General features: G+C 38.4%; 1 protein-coding gene across 1 annotated transcript in view; it reads right to left on the bottom strand.

The window, feature by feature from the left end:
* Positions 1 to 15,952, bottom strand: part of CFAP91 (cilia and flagella associated protein 91) — a 101,044-nt gene extending 85,092 nt beyond the window's left edge. The window contains exons 1-5 of the mRNA XM_021692550.1: positions 15,829 to 15,952; positions 11,114 to 11,190; positions 10,441 to 10,598; positions 9,551 to 9,634; positions 8,248 to 8,304 (exon numbers count right to left, since the gene is read on the bottom strand). Of these exons, the coding sequence (XP_021548225.1) occupies positions 8,248 to 8,304; positions 9,551 to 9,634; positions 10,441 to 10,598; positions 11,114 to 11,190; positions 15,829 to 15,952 (500 nt within the window). The remainder of the gene's footprint in view (positions 1 to 8,247; positions 8,305 to 9,550; positions 9,635 to 10,440; positions 10,599 to 11,113; positions 11,191 to 15,828) is intronic.
* Positions 15,953 to 26,503: the final 10,551 nt, after the last annotated feature.

Raw genomic sequence — 26,503 nt, 5'->3', positions numbered from 1 at the left:
GCTCCCTCTCCTCTGCAGCACCCACCATCCTTTTCTCCCCATCACATCTCCACACCTCCAACTTTCCATGATGTAGCCTTTTCTCTCCCTCTGGTTGTGCAGTTTGTTCTGTCAGTACCCAGATTCCTTGGGTGTTCAGAACATTTAATATTTATCTAGCTCTGTTCAAGGGATGAGGTAAGCCTAGGGTCCTCCTACTACTCTGCCATCTTTGCTTGAAAAACCAGAAGTTTTTAATTTTAATAAAGTCCAGATTATCCATCATTTCTTTAAAGGATTGTACCTTTGGTGTTACAGCTAAAAAGTCATTGCCATACCCAAGGCCATCTAGATTTTTTTCTTGTTATCTTCTAAAAGTTTTACAGTTTTACATTCTACACTGAGATCTGTGATCCATTTTGAATTAATTTTTGTGAAGGGTGTAAGGTCTGTGTCTGGATTCTTTTTATTTTTTATTTTTTGCTTGTAAATGTCCAGTTGTCCTAGCACCATTTGTTGAAAAGACTATCTTTGCTCCATTGTATTGCCTTTATTCTTCCTGTCAAAGATTAGTTGATTATATTTATGTGGGCCTACTTCTGGGCTCCCTATTCTGTTTCACTGATCTGTCTATTCTTTCCCCAATACCACTCTGTCTTGATTACTACAGCTTAATAGTAGGTCTAGAAGTCAGATAGTGTCAGTCCTGAACTTTGTTCTTCTCCTTCAATATTGTGTTGGCTATTGTCAAGCTCTAGAATCAGTTTGTTGATATCCATAAAATAACTTGCAGGGATTTTGATTGAGATTACATTAAATCGATAGATCAAGTTGTGAAGACTTGACATCTTGACAATATTGAGTCTTCTCATCCAGGAACATGGAATATCTCTCCATTTATTTAGTTCTTCTTCTTTCATCAAGATTTCTTTCACCAAAGTTTTATAGTTTTCCTCCTATAGATCTTGTATATATATACCTTATTGGATTTATACGTAAATATTTCATTTTTTATGGTGATGTAAATGGTACTGTATTTTTTTTTTTAAAGATTCTATTTATTTATTTGAGACAGAGGGAATGAGAGACAGAGAGCATGAGAGGGAGGAGAGTCAGAGGGAGAAGCAGACTCCCTGCCGAGCAGGGAGCCCAATGCGGGACTCGATCCCGGGACTCCAGGATCATGACCTGAGCCGAAGGCAGTCACTTAACCAACTGAGCCACCCAGGCGCCCCAATGGTACTGTATTTTTAATTTTAAATCCCACTTGTTCATTGCTGGTATATAGGAAAGCAATGGACTTTTGTATATTAACCTTGTATCCTATAGCCTTACTACAATCACTTATTGGTTCTAGTTTTTTTAGTCCTTTTTTGTCCCTGATTATCTACATAGATAAACATAACATCTGCTAACAAAGACAGATTTCTTCCTTCCCAGTCCTTATAACTTTTATTTCCTTTTCTTGTCTTCTTGCATTAGCTAGGACTTCTATGATGTTGAAAAGGAGGGGTGAGAGGGGACATCTTTGCCTTTTTCCTGATCTTAGTGGAAAAGCTTTGAGTTTCTCATTATTAAGTATGCTGCAGGTTTTTTGTACATGTTCTTTATCAAGTTGGGGAAGTTTCCTTCTATTCCTAGTTTACTCAGAGTTTTTATCATGAATAAAACATGGATGTTGTACAATAGTTTTTCTGCCTTTATTAACATGATCATGTGATTATTCTTGTTTAGCCTGTGATATGATGGATTACACTAATTGATTTCCAAATGCTGAACCAGCTTTGCACCAGCCTGGTCATGGTGTATAACTTTTTATACACTGTTGGATTTGATTTGCTAATATTCTGTTGAGGATTTTTGTGCCTATGTTCATTGGTCTGCCATTTTCTTTTAATGTTTTGTCTGATTTTGGTTTTAGAATAATGCTAGCCTCATAAAGTTAGAAAGTATTCCCTCTTCTTCTATTATCTAAAAGAGATTGTAGAGAATGGTATCATTTCTTCCTTAAAAGTTTGGTAGAATTCACCAGTAGACTCATCTGAGTCTGGTGCTTTATGTTTTGGAAGGTTATTAATTATTGATTTAATTTCTTTAATAGATATGGGTCTATTCACATTTTCTCTTTCTTTTGTGTGAGTTATGACAAACTGTATCTTTCAAGCATTTCCTTTTTAAAAGAAAAAGATTTTATCAGAGAGAGAGAGCAGAGTGAGAAAGAGAGCATGAGTGGGGCAGGGTAGGGGCAGAGGGAGAGGGAGAAGCAGGCTCCCCGATGGAGGGAGCCTGGGCTCGATCCTGGGATCATGAATCAAACCAAAGGCAGACACTTAACTGACTGAGCCACCCAGGTGCCCCTCAAGTAATTAGTCTTTTCATCTAGGTTATCAAATTTGCAGGCATTGTTATTCATAGTATTCCTTTATGTTTTTAACGTCAATAGAATCAGTAGTGATAGCCTTTCTTTCATTTCTGATATTAGAAAGTAGTGTCCTCTCTTTTTTTTTTTTTCCAGTTATCCTGGCTAGAGGTATCAATTTTAGTGATCTTGTTGAAGAACCAGCTCTGGGTTTCATTGATTTTTTTCTATTGATTTTCTTCATCAATTCCATTGATTTATGCTCTGATTTTTATTATTTCCTTTCTTTTGCTTGCTTTGAATTTAATTTACTCTTTTTTTTTTTTAAAGATTTTATTTATTTATTTATTTATTTGACAGAGAGAGAGACAGTGAGAGGGAACACAAGCAGGGGGAGTGGGAGAGGGAGAAGCAAGTGTCCTTTTTTCTTTAATGTATACTGTATGCCCAGTGTGGGGCTTGAACTCCCTGCTCTGCAGGGAGCCCGATGCGGGACTCGATCCCAGGACCCTGGGATCATGACCTGAGCTGAAGGCAGTCGCTTAACCAACTGAGCCACCCAGGCGCCCTTAATTTACTCTTCTTTTTCTAGTTTCCTAAGGTGAAAACCTAGATGATTGGTTTTAGTTCTTCTTTTCTAATACATGAATTCAATGCTATAAATTTCTCTCTAAGCACTGCTTTCAATGTACCCCACAAATTCTAAAAAACTGTACTGTCACTTTCATGAAGTTCAAAATATTTTTTCATTTCTGTGGAGATTTCTTCTTTCTCCCTCGTGTCATTTAGAAATGTATCATTTAATCTCTACATATTCAGGAATTCTCTATTATCCTTCTGTTATTAATTTCTAGTTTAGTTCCATTGTGGTCTGAGAGCAGACACTGTATGATTTCTATTCTTTCACATTTGTTAAACTGTGTTTTATGGCCCAGAATGTACTCTATCATGGTGAATCTTCCATGTGAACTTGAGAAGAATATGTATTCTGCAGTTGTTGGATGAAGTAGTCTGTAGATATCAATTATATCCAGTTGATTGATGGTGTTCTTGAGTTCAACTAGAGCCTTACTGATTTGCTGCCTGCTAGATGTGTCCATTTCTACGGGAAGGGTATTAAAGTCTCCAACTATGATAATGGATTCATCCATTTCTCTTTGTAATTCTATTAGTTTTTGCCTTATGTAGTTTGATATTCTGTTAGGTGCATACACATGAAATAATGTATGTCTTTTTGGAGAACTGAGCCTTTTATCATTGTGTAATGCCTCTCTTTATCCCTGATAATCTTCCTTGCTTTGAAGTCTGCTCTGTTTGAAATTAGTATAACTCCTGCAGCTTTCTTTTAATTAGTGCTGGCATAATGTATTTTTCTCTACCCATTTACTTTTAATCTATAGGTGTCTCAGGGCACCTGACTGGCTCAGTCAATAGAGCATGCAACTCTTAGATCTTGGGGTTGTGAGTTCAAGCCCCACACTGGGCATACAGTATACATTAAAGAAAAAAGGACACATTATGGGGTGCCTGGCTGCTCAGTTGGTGGGCCTTGTGACTCTTGATCTCAGGGTTTTGAGTTCAAGCCCCACACTGGGTGTAGACATTACTTAAAAATAAATTCTTAAAAGAAAATCTATATGTGTCTTTATAATTAAAGTGGGTTTCTTTAAAAAGAGAGAGAACAAAAAATAGACGCTTAACTATAGAGAGCAAACTGATAGTTATTAGAGGGGAGATAGCTGGGGGGGGATGGGTGAAATAGATGATGGGGATTAAACAGTACATTTATCATGCTGAACACTGAGTAATGTATAGAACTGGTTGAATCACTATATTATACACCTGAAACTAATATAACATTGTATGTTAACTATACTGGAATTAAAATTTAAAAACTTAATAAAAAAATAAAGTGGATTTCTTGTTGACAACATATAGTTGACAACATACACACCTCATATAATTAACAAAACAATCCTAATTCTTCCCTTCCATCTCTTTATCATTGCTGTCATTCATTTTACTTAAATATAAGCATACATAAGCATACACACACACACATACACATACACACAGTTGACCTTTGAACAACACAGGTTTTAACTGCATAGATCCACCTACACATGGATTTTTTTTCATAAATATAGTACAGTACTATAAATGTATTTTCTCTTGTGATTTTAACATTTTTTCTCTATCTTACTTTACTGTAAAAAATGTAGCACATAATAAATATACAAAATATGTATGTGTTAATCAACTGTTTATATAATTGGTAAGGCTTCCAGTCAACAGTAGGCTATGAATAGATAAGTTTTGGGGGAGTCAAAGTTATGCATGGATTTTCTAATATGCGAGGGTCAGTGCCCCAACCCCCATATTTTTGAGTCAACTGTGTATCAACTGCATATATGTTTCCAAATACATTGTTGTTATTATTTTGAACAAACTGTCAACTGTCAGATTAAAAAACACAACTTTTCATTTTATCTTCATTTATTCCATCTTTTCTTTATGCAGATCCAAGTTTCTGACTTTTATTTTCCTTTTCTCTAAAGAACTTCTTTTAACATTTCTTGTAAGGCAGGTCTAATAGCAACAGATTTCCTCAATTTTTGTTTGAGAAAGTTTTTATTTCTCCTTTACTTTTGAAGGTAATTTCATAGGATACAGAATTCTAGGTTGATTTTTTTTTTTCTCTCAACACTTCAAATTTTCACTTCTCTCTCTTCTTGCTCACATGATTTCTGAGAAGTCAGAAGTAATTCTCATCTTTGTTCCTCTATAAGTAAGGCATATTTGTCCTCTAGATTCTGTCAAAATTTCTTCTTTATCTTGATTTTCTTTAGTTTGAATATGATATGTCTCAGTGTACTTCTTTTGGCATTTATCCTGCTTGGTGTTCTCTGAGCTTCCTAACTCTGTAGTTTGGTGTCTGACATTAATTTGGGGAAATCCTCAGTCATTATTGTTTCAAATATGTCTTCTGTTCCTTTCTCTCTTTCTTCTTCTGGTATTTCCATTACACATTTATTATATCTTTGTAGTTGCCCACAGTTCTCGGATATTCTGTTCCTTTTTTTCAGTCTTTGTGTCTTTATTCTCTTTGCTTTCCAGTTTTATAGCTTTCTATGGTTATATCTTCTAGCTCCAAAATTCTTTCCTAAGCTATGTCCAGCCTACTAATGAGCCCATCAAGGGTATTCTTCATTTCTGTTACAGCATTTTTTATTTCTAGCATTTCTTTTTTTAGTTCTTTAAGATTCCTTTTCTCTGCATACATTGTCTATCTGATCTTGCATGCTATCCACTTTATCCATTAGAGCCCCTTAGCATGTTAATCATAGTTGTTTTAAATTCCTGATCTGATAATTCCAACATAACTGCCATGTCTGGTTCTAATGCTTATGCTGTCTCTTCAAATTGTGTTTTTTGCCTTTCACTATGCCTTTTGTTTCTTGACTGCTACACATAATGTACTGGGTAAGAAAAACTACTGTAAATAGGCCTTTAGTAATGTGGGGGTGAGGTGAGGAGGAGGGGAGGAAGATAAGTGTTCTATTATCCTATGACTATGTCTCAGTCTTTTGGTGAACCTATGTATATGGACTGTGAATTTCTTAAGTGTTTCTCAGTTTTTTCTCCCCACCCCCCTCCTAGGTGGGGCAAGATGGCTAGAGGAGGCTAGAGTTGCATATTTTCCTACCCCCAGGTCAGTTAGGCTCTAATAATACCCAGCAGGTTAGGCTCTGGTTAACTAGTTTCTCCTAACGGTTGACCTTGTTAAGAAGAACAGAGTGCCCTGGCATATTTCAAAATGGTTTCCTTTCCACTCCCCCTACCAAGAGCATGAGGGGATTTTTCCTCAAATGCCCTGTGAGAACCTAGTTGAGGTCCTGGAGGTAAATCTCACAAAATTGTGGGAACCCCAATGACTAGGTCCCCCTAGAATTTAATTCTCAGAGCCTCCAGCAATTCATCAATTATTGTTCAGGCTTTCCTACCTGAACTTGGTTTCTGGAGTGGTTTCCACTCATGAATCTCTAGGATTCTGGGAAGCCATGCCTCCTTGTAAACATGCCTCTCTAATCTTAGGGGAGCAGTTTGTCCTGAATTCTCCCCTTTTCTTACAGATCCAAGAAAAGTTGTTGCTTTTTCAGTTTGTTCAGCTTCTTACTTGTTGTTAGGACAGATGGCAACTGCCAAGGTCCTTACATGTGGAACTAAAATCCACCACTAAACTTTTTAAAAATGTTAACTTTTTATCCTTTTCCCCAAGATGCTTACATGAGTCCAAAGTAAAGACTCCAACAGCTAACCATGAAAAGGGTATGGCTGGAGAAGGCCAGCTGGTCCCCCAGACAATTCTATCCCTGCTAACATAAGGTGGATTATCCTCATTGCTCAGAAATTGAACCCTGCCAGAATCCCAGAGTTGACTTCATTCGGGGATACTGATTAATTCTTTAAAAACTTCTAAGAAAGACAGAGAGTATCTAAGATGTCAACCGTTACAGTTTAATTCTTATAGGGAATCTCCCACGTCACAGTTATTTAGAAAAGAAGAGGCTCAGTGTTCATCGCTGTAGACCTCAGAACTCCCCACAATTAATTAAACAACTTTTAGACCTGATGTAATTATTACCTCCATAGTAGGTGATCCACTAAGCCTGCTTTTAAAGAATTATCAAAGGTATCTATAGGGATCCACCAATCTCATATGTTCTCCTTTTCTCATACAGAGCATTTCACTGAAAACAAGTCTGTAGCTGTCCCCAAGTAAACTGACACCACACAAAGTTGATCTCTCTAGGGGGAGGGCAAGAAATCTATTCTCCATCTATATAAGAGCCAATAGTATCCACGCATAGTCTTAAAAAATCAGAGGAGAGGGGTGCCTGGGTGGCTCAGTCAGGTAAGTGTCTGCCTTTGGCTCAGGTCATGATCTTGGGATCAAGCTCCGTGTCAGGCTCCTTGCTCAGTGGGGAGTCTGCATACGCGCCCCCCACCCCCCGCCATCCTGCTCATGCACTAATAAATAAATAATCTTCAAAAAAGAATTAAAAAATCAGAGAATCAGGTTCACAACTGGCACTTATCTTGAGGATTACAGACATTTGATAACATATATTCTATTCATAAAATGCTGTATCATTAGGGTATCCTTTAAAGGCTTGTTTGAAAGCGAAGCCCTATCTAAATTTCTGTTCAGAAATCTGATACCTTAAAAAAGGTTTCTTTTCCTGATCATTTTATTTTTTTCTCTTATACACAAATTAAGTTATACTGACTCAGGAAACAGTATAGCCCTAAAACAAGACTGGAGAACTGCACATTCATCCCAGATTCGGCCCTTGTCCTTTACCTCTCTCTCACCTTGGTCCACCCCTCTGTGGGACAGAAACCATGTTGCATTGATCTTCGTATATTAAATTACCTTGTGTAGATTATGATTATTAAATTATGAACTTCCAGTACTCAAAAACTATTTTATAACTGATTAGTTTTCTTGATAAAATGTTGAAGAGCTGTTCCCAAATAAATGTGCGTTTCAGGGAAGCAAAAGATGATATTTAAAGCATTTTTTAACTTTTATTTTTACCATAACACGTAATAAGAAATACATTTTACATCATAATCATTACATATGAAAAAATGTATATATCTATCCAAAACAGAAGTTATTAGCAAAAAGGCAATTTACCCTCAATGTATCTGATGCTTCTGGTTATTTTCTATTTCATTTGCTAAAATACTGTTCATCACCCACTAAAATATGTCATGACTTTCTAATGATTTGTGATCTGGAATTTGAAAAATGTTGATTTACAGAACTTCTGGAAACAAATATGGGAACAAACAATAAATAAAAAACTAGGAAAAAAAGTTGTAAAATAATGGTTACTTACTTGGTTGCTGCAAAAACAACATTAAATGGCATCTGTTGATGAAATGGAAGGAAAGGCCTGGTGGAGAAAGAAGAACACAAACGTGTGGGACTTTTACACTGTGTGCTCTCTGGGCTTTATTCCAACTCTCATATTAGTCCCTTAAAATCAGTGAGCTTGAATAACCCGTATTGCTAATCCTCAAACCTGGACAAACACAAAATCACTGGAGAATGGGGAAATTTTTGTTTAAAATGCAAATTACCAAGTCCAGCCCAGGAGATCCAGTAGATTTAAGACAGAGCTAATGAATCTGCATTTGTAATAGACATTCCAATGTTTTCCCTGCAGATGGTAAAGAAATCATACTTTCAGAAGTAATGCCTTAATACCTGGGCTTCAGCTGGTCATGAGCTCCCAGCAACTTCTCTAGTTCCCTGAGACATTCTGAAATTCTCAGTGATTTAGTTTTAAAAACTACCCCCAGAAAGTCTAGGAATTGAGTATACTGTGTTGAAAATTTAACATTGCTCTAAAAAGTCAGCATTATAAAACTTCTCTAAAGAGGTTGCTCACAAATAACAACGTGGGTTACAAATTTACTTTCTCAAGGAAGCTTATGTACATATGGCATCAAGACTATTTCTCTAACCACAGAAGACCTATAGGGAGACCCTCATTTTATTTTAATCTGACTATATGATTATCACATGAGTATTGATCACAAATGAAACAAAGTGAAACTTTGGACCATACTGGTTTTGGCAACATTCACAAAAAGACAGTGAATGTCGCCTATTGGCTACTTATAACAATTTCCCATGTACTATTACTGTCATGATGTCTCTGCTGTATCTCACTTGATTTGATGACTTCATTTTGTTCTCAAATATACATTCTTATTTACAGCTAGTACCTCTGAAGTTAGGCAGATTTAGCTGGAATCCCAGATCTGCCACTTGTTTACTTAAGAGACTTCAAGTAATTTATTTTTCCTCTCTTCATCTCAGCTTCCTTACTGATAAATAGGGATAATATATCTTATCCTACATTCCTGTTGTAAAAATTGATTATATAGGGGCGCCTCGCTGGCTCACTTGGTAGAGCATGCAACTCTTGATCTCAGGGTTGTGAGCTGGAGCCCCACGTTGGGTGTAGAGATTACTTAAAAATACAATCTAAAAAGAGAATTGATTATATATATAAAGCACTTAAACTGGTACCTGACACACTGCATGCACTCAAAACTGATAGCTGCTATCATTATCATAAAGACATTTTCTAATAATATCAGGGCTCATTTTCATTAGTAATTACTTCTTACCTTTCAAAATATTTATAGCGATTCCTTCCAGTAATTTCAGGATCTTCATAAGCCTTTTTAGCCATCTGAAAAGACTTAGCAGTTCTAAAATGAAGCAGGAAAACATTATTAAACTCTAACATATTAGTTCCAAATATAATTTCTATTTCATATTTTTATGTCTGTAAAGTGGGAGATGCACAGGGTATCTGAGACTGAGAGCAAAGTCTTCTATAACATGCATCTGACTGACCTATCTCAGACTACATAATTACTTTCCCTGAGCAGGAAACCGGGAGCTAACAAGGGGAAGTAAGAGTAAGAAAAGAGTAGATTTATGAAATCTCACATACAAAAATGCACACTTTTAATTAATAGTACATAGGAATAATAGAGTTTTAAGAGATATTTTTATGTCCAGGCTGAAAGGTAGCTTTTTTCTTTTAATTTACTAGGCATGACTTATAAATAATTAAAAGAATAAAGAATTCAAGAGACTTGTCTCTGAAGGTGCTTTGGCTGCAAATCTCCAAATATATATATATATATATATATTTAGATACTAGCAGAAGTGTATAGTTGTAATTTCTAAGATGGATCAAAGAAACAAATTCAGTCACCTCTACCTCTACCTTTGGTGGCAAACTGTCATTTAATATATATATATATATTATATATATATATATATTCACTCCAAGCTTCTGAAAATATCTACTAACCCATAAACCCATAACCACTGCCCCTGAATCAGGCTTGTTTTGGCTAGGGGGTTTAAGAGAGAGAATTTGGGGTCAATTGACCTAGGTGTAACATCCCAATTATACTTTTAAAAAATGCAGAATAAAAAATCTTAAGAAGAAAAATGCATTCATTAAAAACATGAGTAGCCCCCGAAGCTACCTGACACTTACATGGCAAGCTGCCCAAGGGCTTCTCTGTGTTTCTCCTCCTGTCCTTTCCATTCCCAGCGGATGAATGGTGGGACAGGGTCTACCTTGCTCCAATACAGAGAATATCTTGGATAATGGATCAGGTTACTGAACATGCTTCTAAACCTGGGAACTTTTCTCTAAAATTAGGACAGGGAGATAGGGAGGAAAAGGACAAAATTTTACCATCAGATTTTCTAAAGCATTTTGTTATTGTAAATTTTAAATGGTACACAATAGTGTATGTAGCATAGAAAGAAGGGTAATTGTATGTGCATAGAATATCTCTAGAAAGATACCCAAGAAACTGATAACAGTGGATGATCATGAGAAGGGGGATGAGGGTTAGAATTTATTTCATACTGTGTATGTTTTTGTACTACTTGAATTCTTTTAACTTAACACAGGCATATATAACTTTTCCCACTGAAATAAATTAGGTTATAATGAGTCCTTTATTCACTATTAGTTAATTAATCCTCACATTGGGCCACAAGTATCAAGATGTCTTATCCCCTAGTAATCATGGCAGAGTAATTTCTGCAGAATATAAAATCCACTGGAGATCTCAGGATTAGTCAATCTGATTAGTGTGGTTAGCAAAACTGGATAGTTCAAGTTCATTAGGCTGCCTTAGTGATTGAATTAGACCTACCAGTCTGTTTCGAATCAGGTTAGCTTGGATATTTGCCTGCATGTGGTCTTTCTCACTTGACACAATAAACAATGGATCTGCAAAATAAACAATAAGGTGGTATAAGGAATGGAATATATCTAGACTGAGAATAATGGCAAAATAATGTAATTTCTTATTTGGAAAAAAAATTACAAGATTTAGATATTGCCTAACTCTACAGTAGCTCATTGCCCTGTTACTCTATCACAAGTGAGAGTCTGTTAGATGCATTTCTCCTCTGTATATTCCAAAGTCAGGTTATAGAATTGCAAGGCAAAAAGTAGGCCTGAGATGTCCTCAAGCACCAGAGCCTAAACACACCGTCTTTTCTCTTCTACGAACAAACCACTTTCTGGGTCTGGGTAGCCCAGGAAATACTCTAAGATGAGAGACCCTGTATATGCTAACTACACCCATTTACAAGTAAAAGAAATAACACATTGGGGGCACTACCTCCCATATTCAGTACAAGGGAAAGATACAAACTCTTAACAACATGTCACCTCAGAATTGATAAACATAGTAGGAAAATGTCATTCTCGAATAATAAATAAATAAAATCAGCTATAATTCACTCCTTAAATTTAGAAGGATGTTGATGATGGGACTAAGTTTTTTCTCCAAAGTTCCACAAAAGATTGCCCTGTTATTATAAGTACGGACTTGTTAGGTATATCTTTAAAGCAATGAAGACTATTTATGATCGATTATACCATCCCTTAAAATTAAACAATATGATATTAAATTCATAAGCAACCTTCAGATAGAGACTTGATTTCCCTAGTAGATATCTCTTGAGAAACAAATACCTTGACCAACTAGTCTAGATGACTTGGCAACATATTTATTCACAGAAATTAATAATTGTTATTGTGATTTATAAGTAATTTAAATTTAATTTAATTTAGATAATGTGAGTCAATTCCTAGAGTCTAATAACTCCTCAGTTACCCAACAAAAATGATATATTGAATGCAGACATTTAATATTCTCCCAAGGTTGAAAAACTACAAGAGGCTCAGCTCTCTTTCATTCAAGAAAGATTTATTGACAGGTTACTATGTTCAAGGTGCCTGGAACATATCAAGAAAAAGATAAAGATCCCTGACTTCATGAGAGAGAGACAATAAACAACACAACAAATTAGCACATTATATAATATGTTAGAGGATAGTGTTATTTTAAAAAGTGGGGAAAGAACAGGTAATGGAGATTGGATTGCAATTTTACACAGGGGAGTCAGGGCAGGCCAGGCCTCATTGAGGGGTGACTTTTTTTTTTTTTTTTTTTTTTTATTTGACAGAGAGAGAGAGGAGAGAGAAAGAGAGAGAACAAGCAGGGGGAGCAGCAGAGGGAGAGGGAGAAGCAGGCTACCTACTGAGTAGTGAGCCCGACATGGGGCTCGATCCCAGGACCCTGGGATCACGACCTGAGCCAAAGGCAGATGCTTAACCTGACTGAGCCACGCAGGTGCCCCAAGGGGTGACATTTAAGGAGACTTGCAAGTGGGGAGTTAACTATACTGTTATCTGAAAGAAAAGCATTTGAAGCAGAGGAAACAGCTAGAGCAAAGGCCCTAGGATGGCAGCATGCCTGACATGTTTGAAGAACAGCAGAGACCAACAGGATTGAAACAGAGTGAGAGAGGCAAAATATGGTAGATAAAAGGTCAGGCAAGTTACCAGGGGCCTAGATCACATGGGGCTTTGTGGACCACTGAAAAGACTTTGGCTTTTAATCTGAGTGAGGAGGGAAACCATTTCAAGATTTTGAGACAAGATGTGACAAAATCTGACTTACATTTTAAAATGTTCATTGTAGGGGCTCCTGGGTGGCTCAGGCAGTTAAGCATCCGACTCTTGGTTTCAGATCAGGTCATGATCTCAGGCTTGTGGGACTGAGCCCTAAATAGGGCTCTGCACTCAGTGTGGAGTTTGCTTGGGATTCTCTCTCTTTCCTTCTCCCCTCCCTCTCTACCCCTTTACCCCTCTGCCCACTCACTCATGTGCTCTCTAAAATAAATAAATAAAATCTTTAAAAAAATAATAAAATGTTCATTGTGGCTGCCCAGTGAAGAACAGACTGCATGGAAACAATGGAAAAGACAGGGAGACCTATTAGGAGGCTCATGCAGTGAGCTTAGAGAAGAAATGATGGTGGTGGCAAGAGAAGTGATGAAATGGGGCAGGATTCTAGATATATTTTTAAGGTGGGACCAGAGAGGACTTAATGGATTGGAATGGTGTGTGTCAGAGAGAGAGAGAGATGAGACAATGATGGCTCCAAGATTTTTAGACTTAGCAACTAAAGTATGGGATTGGTATCAATTGACACAGGAAAGCCTGTGGTGGAGCAGGTTTGTAGGGAGAACATGAAAAGCATGCCTTAGGTGTCTATTATATGTCCAAGTGGAGAAATGAAGTAGGCAATTTGATATAAGAATCTAGAGTTTGGGAGAGAAGTCTGGACCAGTGATATGAATTTGGGAATCATCACCTTTAATATACTCTTCTTTAGCTGCAGCACCCAAATCCACACCTATGATTCAAGTTGAGAAGTGATGGAAACTGGGCTGATTAGGAATGATGAGGCCAGATTTTATGACCTCAAATTACAGGCTCATGAATTTGAAGGCTGAATGAATGCACCTGTTTAAAGGGACAAAGGCTATAGCTTCAACATGTCTGATATCGTAGGGACAAAGGGAAATTTTTTAAAGATTTTTTATTTATCTATTTGACAGAGAGAGAGAGCATAAGCAGGGAGCAGCAGGCAGAGGGAGAGGGAGAAGCAGAGCCGAAGGCAGATGCTTAACTGACGGAGACAGTTAAGCATCCCCAATGGGAAATTTCTATTCATACTCTTATTTTAAATGATTTAAAAGATGTCATTGGGTCTATGGTTCCAACTGTGTTGTTCATCTTAAATGAGTTTAGCCTGCATTTCCCCTAAATCTGAATAATAAATTATAAACTATTCTCTTCTTCCCATAAGGAGTACAAAGACGTGCTATCCATAGAAACATTCCTGCCATCTAGAGAAGATAATGGCACAATACTGTATGATTTATGACTACACATTCTGCAACATATCTGTTGACAGATAAAATACAGGATGCCCAGTTAAATTTAAATTTCATATAGGCAATGAATAACTTTTTATATAAATAGATCACAAATATTGCATGGGGCCAAAAATTTATACTAAATATATAAATAAATATACTAAAATATTATTCGTTATTTATTTCAAATTCAAATTTAACTGTGCATCCTGTATTTTTACTTGCTAAATCTGACAACCTAAACAAGATAAAAAACCATAAGGTCTAAGAAATCACGCAGAAGGGCACCATACCTTAGTTCTGACCTTCCCTGTCTTGGTTCTACTTTGTCCTGGCTATACTATGCTTCCTGTCCATTAATAGCTGTGAGACTGCCTGTTTTATTGGAACAATCCAAACTTTATTTGGCCTATTTTGAGTGGGTTTCTGTTCCTTGCAAGGGACATGGAAACATTTAGCATCTCCCTGCAAAAAAGAGAGAGAGAGAAAGGAATACTTTTAAGAATAAAAGAGACAAGAAGCTTGGTAAATTGTTTGCCTGTCTTTACTGAAGAGGTCTATCCAATTTCCAAATTACCTTTGAAATCAACACGGTGATGTGTTTACAGTTTACTAGACTTATTTTACAAAATGAAACCAAGAATGGATAAAGAAAACCACTGGCTATAAAATGTAAGCAACCATTACATAGCCCCTATACCAGGAAATGGGTAACCTGTGGATTCCCATCCAAAGATGATCCTGGGAATCTTAGAGGAGATACCACATGGTTAAAAGCAATGCAAGGTTCAGGTGAAGAGCATGGGACTGATGAGGGCAAAATTAGAAAAAATCATGTTTAACTGATTAAAATTCTTTTAATAGTAAATTCAAAATTCACTAAGCATTTATGAAGTACCTTGCATATGTACCAACACTGGAATAGGTGCTAAGAAGGCTGGAAAACTGTATAAAACAAGTACCTAAAGAACTCAAGAAACTTAAGGTCCAGTAAAAGAGACAGAACACAAACGGACAAGCAGGGCATTAAAACAAACTGGGCCTGTCTTTATTGACCCAAAAGAATCCAGTGGACCTAGTTTATAAGCAATGCTTTGATGAGTAACAATAAGTTTTTTTTAAAAAGAGAAAAACTAGAAACAAACGTGAGATAAACTGCTACTCCTTTATCTACAAAGCCAAATTTGGAGTTGCCCGGAGAATGGGGGCGGGAAGGTCATTTTTGTCGGGCACTTTACACAGTTTGAACGTGGGAATGTTGAGTGAATCTCCAAGCCTGCAAATCATTACATACTTTTCTGGATAGCAAAACACCGGAAACAGGTTTCGGGAAGATTACTTAAGGCTGTGCAAATTATCAGGAAAAGGTGGTAACAGGTGGCGAGCAGTAAGGCGATCCCGCGCGGTGCTCCGAGACTCTGAGCGCACCTGGGGCTTCCGCCGCGCCCGGAGAGCGCCGCCACCTGCGGAGCTCGGAGCTGCTCCCACCCAACAAAGGATAACCGCGGACAAGGGATCCGTCCTGAGGCTCATCTTCCGCTCACCGGGCCCCTGGCCCGGTCCCACCGTCCCGAAGCCCACCCAGCCCAGGACTCAATACCTCAGGAGGGAGGTCTGGTGCCACCCTTACCGTACAGAAAATCATACTGTCGATTGGAGGAGACGTTGCCCCAGGCCCCCGACCTGATCCCGCACCGGGTCTGAGACACCTTCGGGTTGGCCTGGGGCTCCTCGATAGTCACCACATGGCTCATGGTGTCGCCTCTTCCCTCCGGCCAGCCGGGGACCAACGAGGGACGCCTAGCTGCTGTGTGCACGGTCGCTATGGTAACCTCCTCCTCAGCGCCGAGATAAGGGGCGGGGCGAGGAGCAGGAGGGGAAGGGCGGGGCGAATACATGGGGCGGGGCTAGAAACGGAAGGGGCGGGGCTGTCGTGGGAGAGGACAAGTAGGGTCAGGAAGAGTTAGGGGTGGAGCTAGGCGCTGGAGAGGAAGAATAGGAGAAAAAGAGATTCGTCCAAGTGCGTGAGCGGCGTGTGGGGCTCGGAGGGAAGGAACATTGAAAAGAAGGGCAGGCTTGAGGAGGGGAGGCCGCCGGGTTGGGGAAATATGTCCTCGCTTCCCACTATGCTCCCAAAACTGCTGTGAGCTCTCAACCGCCCACTCTGGGTCAGCTCCCGGAGAGCCGGAATCTGCTGCTCAAATCCAGCCCCGATTCGGCAATTACAGTTCACAACTCTCGGAAAGCCCTGGGAAATCTGAGAATCTCCTAGAATAGTTGGGGTCTTTCATTTCGGACATCCCCTTTCCGCGGGACTTCTGCTTTTTAAAACTATTAAGGAAAATTTTAAACATAGGCAAAAGTGAATCCACTTTTAATAACCCTCACGTACCCGTCACCAAGAATCAACAATTAACATTTTGCCAATCTAGTTTGATCCCCTCTCCCGCTCCGTGCTTGAGTATTTTGAAACTAATCCCAGACATTATTTTACCCTTAAATTAATGTGCATCTCAAACTGATACGGATTTTTTTAACTTCACCATTATCACATCTAATTAATAATTCCTTAATGTCATCTAATAGTGCATGTTCAAATTAACCTGGTTAAAGCCAAAATGTCATTTAATAGTTGTTTTTTTCCTATCAAAAGATCAAAAAAGAAATCTTCACATTGCATTTTGGTATAGCTCTTAAGTCTTGTAACAGTAGATTTCTAATACTTTTAATGATTTTCTTTATTAGCTGGGATTCTATAAAAAAAAAAAACTTTGGGGGGGCCTGGGTGGCTCAGTTGGTTACGGGTCTGCCTTCAGCTCGGGTCATGATCCTGGAGTCCTGGGATCAAGTTCCCCGCTGGACTCCCTGCTCAAGGAGGAGTCTGCTTCTTCCTCTGCCCCTCACCCCGATTATGCTCTTTCTCTCAAATAAATAAAATCTTTTTTAAAAAAAACAATTTTCACCAACTCATTGGTTATCCTGAAATACCGGGATCCTAGAAGAAAGACTGGATAAATGCTGTGGTTTTTCACTTTATTATAAAATTTCAGAGAAACGAGTTGGTGCCCTAGCAACCTCCAGTGTTAGCCAGTAAGATTTTGTTTGTTTAGTATCATTAGGAATGCATACATTTTACAAATCTGATGTGTCTTAATCCATTATTATTTATGATACTCAAATGATCCTGTTAGGCTAGTGGCACACCTTAGAGCTGACTTCTTTGTCCTTTTGATGTGATCCATAGACACTTATTGAATAAGCCTCCTGGCATGCTATCCATCTTTCCATACATACTCCTGGTTTTGTTTACTCCTAAACTTCTTGGGGGTTTTGCAAACCAGCTATATGCTTTGTCACTCCCAAGCCCTTGCTCAAGCTGATTCCTTTGCCTAAAATGCCTTTTCCTATTTATGCACCCCAACTAATTTAGATATCTTTGAAGACTCAGTGCTAACTTTACTACCATTATGTAGTTTTCCTCAAATCCCCCAAAAAGAGTGAGACTTCGTTCTTTCTTCCAACACTATAATAGTACCAATAGCATGGACCACCTTGAATTGTAATTGTTTGCAACTCTGCTCCACACAACTGTGAGTTCATTGTGGGCACAGGCCTTCACATGATCATTTTATATCTCTGAAGTTCCTGATAAATGAAAACTTAATAAAATGATTCCTAAATTAATAAATACATCCATTTATTAAACAAATTTACTATCTACTATAAAATAGGTGTTGAAGATTCTGAGATAATTTGTACAGCTTACTGAATGATGGAGAAAACAGACACAGAAACAAAATACAATGTTATAATGGTATGATAATATTTGTCTGTGGGCATAGCTACATTTCCCACTTTCTGTCCCTTCTTCCCAGAATGTTCCTCATCCCTGTCCCCCATCTTCTCACTGCTGACTCTTCATCATTTGAGTTCTCAGCTAAAATCTCCCCTCTTCAGAAAGACTTCTCCTCACTGAATCACATTAATTATCTTCAGTAGCCAACAGCCAGCCCCCTCCATAAATATATTGGAAGACATTAACCAACAGAATATGTCAAATGCAATGAGATATATGTGACTATGTGATTGTCTTAGGTAGACCGTACAGGCCATTTTACTGGAGTTGCTCACTCTCTCCCTTGCTTGGAGGAAGCAAGTGGCCATGTTGGGGAACCCCACATAACAAGCTTCTTGAAGCTGAGGGCAACCTCCAACCCACAGCAAGAAACCAAAACCTTCAATCCTACAACTCAAGAAACTGAACTCTGCCAACAACCTGAGTGAGATTAAAAGCATATCCTTCCTCATTAGAACCTCAGATAAGATCACAGTTTCACCCAATATCTTGATTGCAGTCTTGTGAGACCCTAATCAGTGGAACTACTTAAGCCACGCCTAGATTCCTAACTAAAAACGGAGATAATAAACGTGTATTACCACTAGGTTTTTGGTAATGCTACACAGCATGAAATAATGTGCCATCTTTATGAAATTACATTGTGTCTTGTGGTTTACTTGTAACTTTGATATTGTAGAGGAGTGCTAGTTAATTAAAAAAATCATTAAAGTTATACTTTGCCATGTTGGAAGACAGTTGGCCATGTTCTGCTTGCCTTGTAAGGGGGATACTGTCTGCCCTTGTTCCTTTGTGTAGGAAACAACCTTGGACAATAGAGATAGTGTGCATTTCTAGAGCAAAGGGCAGGTTTGCTTAGAGCCTTAGAAGTCAGTCTCCTGGGTGCCTGGGTGGCTCAGTCAGTTAAGCGTCTGCCTTTGGCTCAGGTCATATGCCAGAGTCCTGGGATTGAGCCCTGCATCTGGCTCCCCGCTCAGTGGGGAGTCTGCTTCTCCTGCCCCTCACCTCACTCATGCTCTCGCTCTCTCACACTCTTTCTCTCAAATAAATGAAAACCTTTAAAAAGAAAAAAAAGTCAGTCTCCCTTTGAGCAAAGGGCAGACGTTCTTACCACCCATTATTAAAGATTTGGGTTTCCTGGGCGCCTGGGTGGCTCAGTTGGTTAAGCCGCTGCCTTCAGCTCAGGTCATGATCCTGGAGTCCCTGGATAGAGTCCCGCATCGGGCTCCCTGCTCGGCAGGGAGCCTGCTTCTGCCTCTGACCCTCCCCCCTCTCATGTGCTCTCTCTCTCATTCTCTCTGTCTCAAATAAATAAATAAAATCTTTAAAAAAAAAAAAAAAAGATTTGGGTTTCCTAAGCTCACTATATTTTTTTCCAATAATGCAACCCAATATGTATGCAGATGTCATTTGGCCTTCTTCACATCACCCTGTGGGAATTGGAGCTCAGCAAACTGACACAAAAATGCTGATATATTGCTGCTACGGCTGTAAGTAATAAATTACCTTTATCTCTGACCTAGCAGTTTGCTGGCTTCTACTAGCATTCATGGGACTGTGGTAGGCAAATAGAGTAAAGTTTCAAACCCTTCAGAGTTCTTAAAAAGCTATAGAGCATAATATATAGTACATACTTACCTGTGGAATTTGCAGGCAGAAATGTAAATTTAGAGGTACAAAATTACCTCTAAACTTATTAACTAGGGAAGTGAGAATTCAAGCCTTGTAATTCTTCTCTCTCAGCATATGGTGTCACTCCTCTACCAACATCCACTTCCTACCCTTAAGTGGTAAAGTCTCCACACCTGGAATTTGTTAGGCATGAAAAATAGCTAAGTACTTTCATCATGGTGGGATTTTAGAAAGTATTTCCTTAATTGTTGCTTGTTACATTACCAGGGCTGCCAACCACAGAATGATTGCTTGGTGCCATTCATAGGTAATGCTTCCATTCAGTACCACACATAACATATTCACTCTACTATAAAAAAGTCCATTAGACTCACCATTTCAACTCTTGCTGCCTATTAATATAGCAATTACAATAGCAATAGTGAAGAGCCCCACAGGCTTAAAATAGTAAAATATTGTTGGTTAGAATCAGAATTGGGAAGCAAGAACTTGATATGAAAGGCACTAATCAAACCAACCTCAGAGTTACCTCTGTAAAACAGATGGTTGAATCTAATCCTTTATTATTTAGTCTCCACACACCACCTACTCTCAATTTAATCTCCAGTTACAGCTCTAAAATTGTCGTGTTTTTCTTGGGGGAAGTGGGTTTTTGAGATTTTTCTTGGGGGAGAATGGGAAACGCTAAATGTCATTGTGTTATACTCCTATTTTGCCTTTAAGACAAAGGCCATCCTATTGCTGGGTGAACTGGGGAGACCCTGGTTCCTGAGCCACCGACCCAGCCAGACCTGAAGGAGTTGCCGAAGGTTCTTGGTCTTGTCACGAGGAGGAATTCAAGGACAGACATGAAGCACAGTGGATGAGTAACAGAAGCGGGAAGTTTATTAAAGTAAAAAGTACCCTGTGGAGATGTGAGAGCAAGAATGATAGCAAGAACAATGTTTGCCGTGGGGGTTTCGGTTTCTAGCTTTTATTGACCGTTATTAACTAAGAGGCAAAATGTTTATTACTTGGGGTGTGAAGCAGTGTTTTACACTTTTTCTTCCTAATTTGGTCAGGGGTTTCCTGTCATGGCATCCACCATCTCAGGCCTGTTTGGTTAGATCTGGCTTCTTGTGGAGTGCTGCCAGGACAGGCCTCTGACTTTCCCAATAGCTGGCCATGACTTCCTCAGTCCTGGCCTCCAGGTATCCTGTTAGAACCTAACTAACTGCCTACTCTAACAACAACCCCACAAGTCTAACAACATTTAGACTGAGTAAGAAAAGTAAAGAATGGTGTTTATGTTAAAACCAATCATTAACCTTAAAGCTTACCTCTTCATAAATTAAAAGGCAGAAGAAAAAGCAACCTACATGTGTAGGGTAACTGTAACATTTTTTTTTTTTTAAAGATTTTACTTATTCATTTGAGACACAGAGATACAGAGAGAGAGAGAGAGAGAGCACGAGCAGGGGGAGAGGGAGAAGCAGGCTCCCCACCAAGCCAGGAGCCCAATGTGGGGCTCGATCCCAGGACCCTGGGATCTTGACCTGAGCTGAAGGCAGATGCTTAACCATCTGAGCCACCCAGGTGCCCCCTAACTGTACCATTCTGAAACAAGAGGAGATGTAAGTAGCTGGATATGAATAACATAAATATTTCATTTGGGAAAGGATTATCTTTTGGTCTTTTTTTCAAGGGCAGGAGAATATTCCATCCCAAAGAAGCAGTTGTTGTAAGGGTTTAAAGCATCACAGTTGCTCAACTGATGAATCACTGAACTCTGCCTCTGAAACTAATAATACACTGTATGTTAAGTAATTGAATTTAAATAAAATAAAGTAAAATTAAAAAAAAAAAGAGTCACAGTGCTCAGGGAGGAAACTAAGAGCTTGCTAATATGTGGAACACAGCCTGTTAAAGGAAGTGGGGACAGGGCAAGAAGGGGCTGCTACCCAACTTCTTTGCCCGAGGCCTGCCAATACTAGCTTACCCTGAGGAAATCACAGAGTGTTGTCACTGCAGTACACTTTCTTCACTGAAGCAAGGAAGGAGAGTGGGCAAGAAAAATCTTTTCTCAATTGCTGAAACTGTTACAGCATTTTGGTCTATAATCTACATCTACATGGTTCTCTTAACTCCCTAAATTCTCCCAGATATTTCTTTCTCTTTTCTTCCTTGTTGATTTCCTAGACACCAAAGTTCAGTAGCACATTAGAGATCAATGATTAATTTAAAAATAAGAAATATTCACCTTGCATTTAGACAAATTAAGTGGGATAGTAGATTGAGCACAGACCTTAGAAGGAGATGATGTTGAGTCTCAGGCCTACCACTTACGAGTTATGTGACCTTGAACAAACAAATCATATCCATCTCTCAATGTTCTCATCTATAATGTAAATAGTAAGCTCAACTGCTGTGAAGATCAAATGATGGTTCACAAACTCATCGTGTATGGAAGACATTACAGCTGAAGATTATGCTGCCATTTCAACAGCTTATACATTTTAAGTGGGCCCATCTTACAAATCTGGCTTCTCTATTAAGAATTATCAGTGCCAATATGAGAGTTATTGGACAATACTAGAGGGAAAAATCAGTTCAAACAACATTTTCTTTTTGTCTCTCTCCTTATTTAAGATAGACCTATGGGAAAAAATACTTGAAGATTCTTTGTAGCAACAGGGCAAAATAAAGCTTTCTTTGGAATAATTTGCCTGAATAAAACTTTATGCTGTGTCTACCATCTGCTAACTACTGTTGGGGCACCAAAATGAGTATGACAAGATCACAGCACATCATCTACAAATTCACAGTATGTCTTTATAACAAAATGATTATTTTTACTTAAAAGCAAGGACACGGCTAAAGCTCTTAGAATAAAACTTACCTTGTTTAACACCACCTACAAGGGTAATGAAAGAGGACATCAAAATAATTAAATTCAATTATTACCCCACGAAGCAGTGTTTTCCAAATTGCATGTAGTGGGATGCTACCAGCATAGTTTTTCTTGTTTTTCACGTGTGGATAATTGCCTTCTTTATCCTGCTCTGTGCATGACACATTGTCATCATTGGTTCCTGAAAGATCACTTTGTTTATTTGCATTTATTCCCATTCTCTTCCCCCACTTACCGTCCTTCATAAACAACCATTCTGTTTAAAGCAAGTCTTTTTACATATATGCCTTCTTATGTGTATTTTTGGGTTTTGTACCCCTTCTTTAAATTTATGTAAATGGTATTGGGATATGTATCTATTCTCTTTCTTACTTTTTTCACTACCCACACTCTTTTAAAAATGTGTCCATGTTACTTTGGGTATGCTGTCAATGTCTTCTAGTATGTGCCTAGTACACTACATTTCCCTATCCACCCCCGCAGTGGTGAATGCCCACATTGCCTCCAATTCTCTGCCCCATAAACATGCTGTGACAATTATCCCCATATATGTTCCCTTATGGACTTGCTGAGGAAGTCTTTGGAATACAGATCCAGAAACAGAATTGCTGAGTCACAGAATATGCATCTACTCTTAAATTAACTGGATACTGCCTAACTTCCCTCCAAAATGGCAGGACCATTCCACATTCCCAACAGTAACCTGGAAGGATTCCTACATCCTTACAGGTACTTGGTATTATTCAGCTTTCTAATTTTTGTCAGTCTAATGAGTCTAAAGTGATACTTCACTGTTGTTTTATTCTCCATATCTATGATTCATACTTGTTTGGAATAGCTCTTTTTATAAGTGCTGGCCTCAGTTTCTCTCTTCTATATATTCTACATATCCTCTTGCAGTAAGTAGGCAAACAAAAAAGTTGCTTGAACATTTCTGCTTCTAATACAGTCTGTTCATAACCCTTTTCCATTTCTCTATTGAGGTTGCTATTCTCTTATTGTTACTTTCTATATGTTCCTTAAATATTCTAGACATCAATCCCTTGTTGGATTTAGGTATTTCAAGTATCTTTGACCAATTCATCATCTATGTGTTAACTTTGTCTATAGTTTCTATTAAAAGATAAACTGAGGCATAATAAAAATTTAAGAGTTTGTTTGAACAAGAATTGGTACAAATTGGGCAGCAGAAACGGTTAGGAACACTCACTCCACTGACAGGAGCTCAGAGAGAGGCTTCTACAGAGAGAAGGCGGAAGAAAAGTAAACAAATTATTGACTGGCTACAGCTTAAACTTGATTGGCTGTTTGTGAATGGTTGTCCTTAGCATTTTGATTTTGTAACCTTGAGGTATTTATAGGCTTAATTTTTGGTTTGCTTAATGTAGGCCACTGCAGCATTAGGGCTACATCAGTCTGATGGCTTCTTTAATTAATTTAACATGTCCTACGGAAAACATCAAGCCTTTGTTTTGATGTAATTAACTTCATCTTTTTTTTTTTCCTTTTACTGATGATGAGAGAAAAACTCTCTAAAGGCCTGATATATAAGGGAAGCCATTTTAGATTTCTTCCTAAGTTAGCATGACTGTACATAAACTTTGTTCAAAACAAAGGCCTGACTTATGGCCTGCCATACATGCACTGTACGTGTGCTTGTGTAGCCTAAGGAAAGGTAGCCTGAAGGAAAAACCCTCTTGTCCTTGAGATATCAATCAACATTCCTGTTCCCTGCATTCCTTTACAATAAAACTCGTCATTCCTGCCTATATGCTAACCTGTAATCTTTTGAGCTTTTACAAGATGTAAAAAAGTATGTAACTGTAAAAACTGTTCATTCTCCACAGTACTTTCTTCCCTGTGAAGAGTGTGTTTCCTGGGCAGCTGTTTTAACTTGGGCTCAAATAAAACTCTCTTTACTTTTAGAGATTCTAAATGGTTTGTTCAATTTGTGTTGACACAATCTGTGCTTTTGAAATGTTGTCAAATAGGTTGTACCTCCCTTCTCAGTATAAAGATAACCTTCACCAACTTTACATTAATGTATTTTGGGGTCCTAAGTAACAGAGGCATGCTATTAAAGTTGGGATGGGTTTTTTTTTTAAGATTTTATTTTTAAGTAATCTCTAAACCCAGCATGGGGCTCGAACTCATGACTCCGAGATCAAGAGTCAAACGCTCCACTGACTGAGCCAGTCAGGCACCCTAAAGTTGGGATGATTAAAAAAAAAAAAAAAGATATGCTCCTCTATTATCACTACCTTCTCTTAATTTCTTAGTTTGACCTTTCACATGTACACCTTTAATGCATCCAGAGCCCCACCTTTTGATGTAGTATTTAATTTTCTTCCATTTGTTTCTTTTTCGCATTGATTTGTGCAGCCATGTTTATTGTACATTACCTTTCCAACTGATGTTGAGGTTGGTAGTCCAAGAAACACTGTTTAAATAGCAAGATATTAAACAAGAGTAGTGAACACCTAGTTGAAAGAACTAATAATGGTAGATAAGGGTTATTTTAGGAGAACATAAGGACAATATGTTGTATTTTTAAACATACCAATCCATAATGAGGTAAAAATCATGCTCATTAAAAGTTTTTAGATGACAAAATAGGGATGGTTTTAATAATTTGGAAAATACACATAGAGAAATTACTTCTAGGGCGCCTGGGTGGCTCAGTTGGTTAAGCCTCTGCGTTCGGCTCAGGTCATGATCCTGGAGTCCCAGAATCGAGTCCTGCATGGGTTCCCTGCTTAGCAGGGAGTCTGTTTCTCCCTCTGATCCTCCTCCTTCTCATGCTTTCTCTCTCTCTTAAATAAATAAAATCTTTTTTAAAAAAAGAAATTACTTCCATATAGCACCAGTTCACAGACATACCAATGAATTCCCTGAGCTAAATCTCTGAAATACAGAAACAAACCTTTGTTAGGTGATACTGAAAGTCTGATTACCCAAAATATCAATCACTAGGCAGCTATCTGAACAATGCCTTGAAGTCCTGCTTTAAAAAATAAGTTCATTCCCTTTCTCCAACAATTCTCTGCGGGAAAAACAAAAACAAAAAAACCACAATTGCAAATAGTAGGTGCCAGTTTACTTATATACCAATCGAATTCAAGAAATGCCAAGGAAAATCATTTTTCAATTTTATTACCTGGTATATTTGCCCTATGATTGAACAATTCATACTGAAATCAAATAAGAAAGGGAGCTATAAACACCAGTTCGTTAAGAATTTAAAGTGTATGGTATACGGTATGAATATTAGGAGAATTTTTTTCCCCACACTTGTGGATTGCATTGTTCAAATGTCTTTGCTGATCATTTTTAACTAAATCAGAAAAAGACGGAGGTGGAGGCGGGGATGCGGAGGGAGAGGAGGGCAGATAATACAACAGGAAACATGCGGAACTAATCCGTTACTGGGTGGAGCTGGCTCCCATTAGTGGTTTCTCATGTTTAGCGTGGACAAGTCATTTCACCTTCTTCGGCTTCGATTTTCCACTGCTAGGCGGAGAGGTTAAGAAATATGACCTCACCCTCTCATGTGCTTGCTCTCTTTCATTCTCTCAAATAAAAAAAAAAAAAAAAAAAAAAAGTCCCGCATCGGGCTCCCTGCTCAGCAGGGGGTCTGCTTCTCCCTCTGACCCTCCCCCCTCTCATGTGCTTGCTCTCTCTCATTCTCTCAAATAAATAAATAAATAAATAAATAAAAAGAAATATGACCTCATTTCTCTCTTTCTTTTCGAGTCGTCCCCCAGTTGATTGACAAACTTTGCCCTTTCATCCCGCCTCTCTGCACCTGCGCGGAAGAGGCGCCCTCGCTTTAATAATTCATTTAGCCTCTCCTGCGCAGGCGCCACTTTTTACCTTTTCTCGCCTTCCTGATTCCCTCCGGGTCTGAGAGAGGCAGGACTTCCTGTC

Source organism: Neomonachus schauinslandi, chromosome 1 (assembly GCF_002201575.2).
Source record: "Neomonachus schauinslandi chromosome 1, ASM220157v2, whole genome shotgun sequence".
NCBI lineage: Eukaryota > Metazoa > Chordata > Mammalia > Carnivora > Phocidae > Neomonachus > Neomonachus schauinslandi.
Note: the sequence above shows the minus strand (reverse complement) of the source record. Positions and strands in the feature narration are given on the sequence as shown.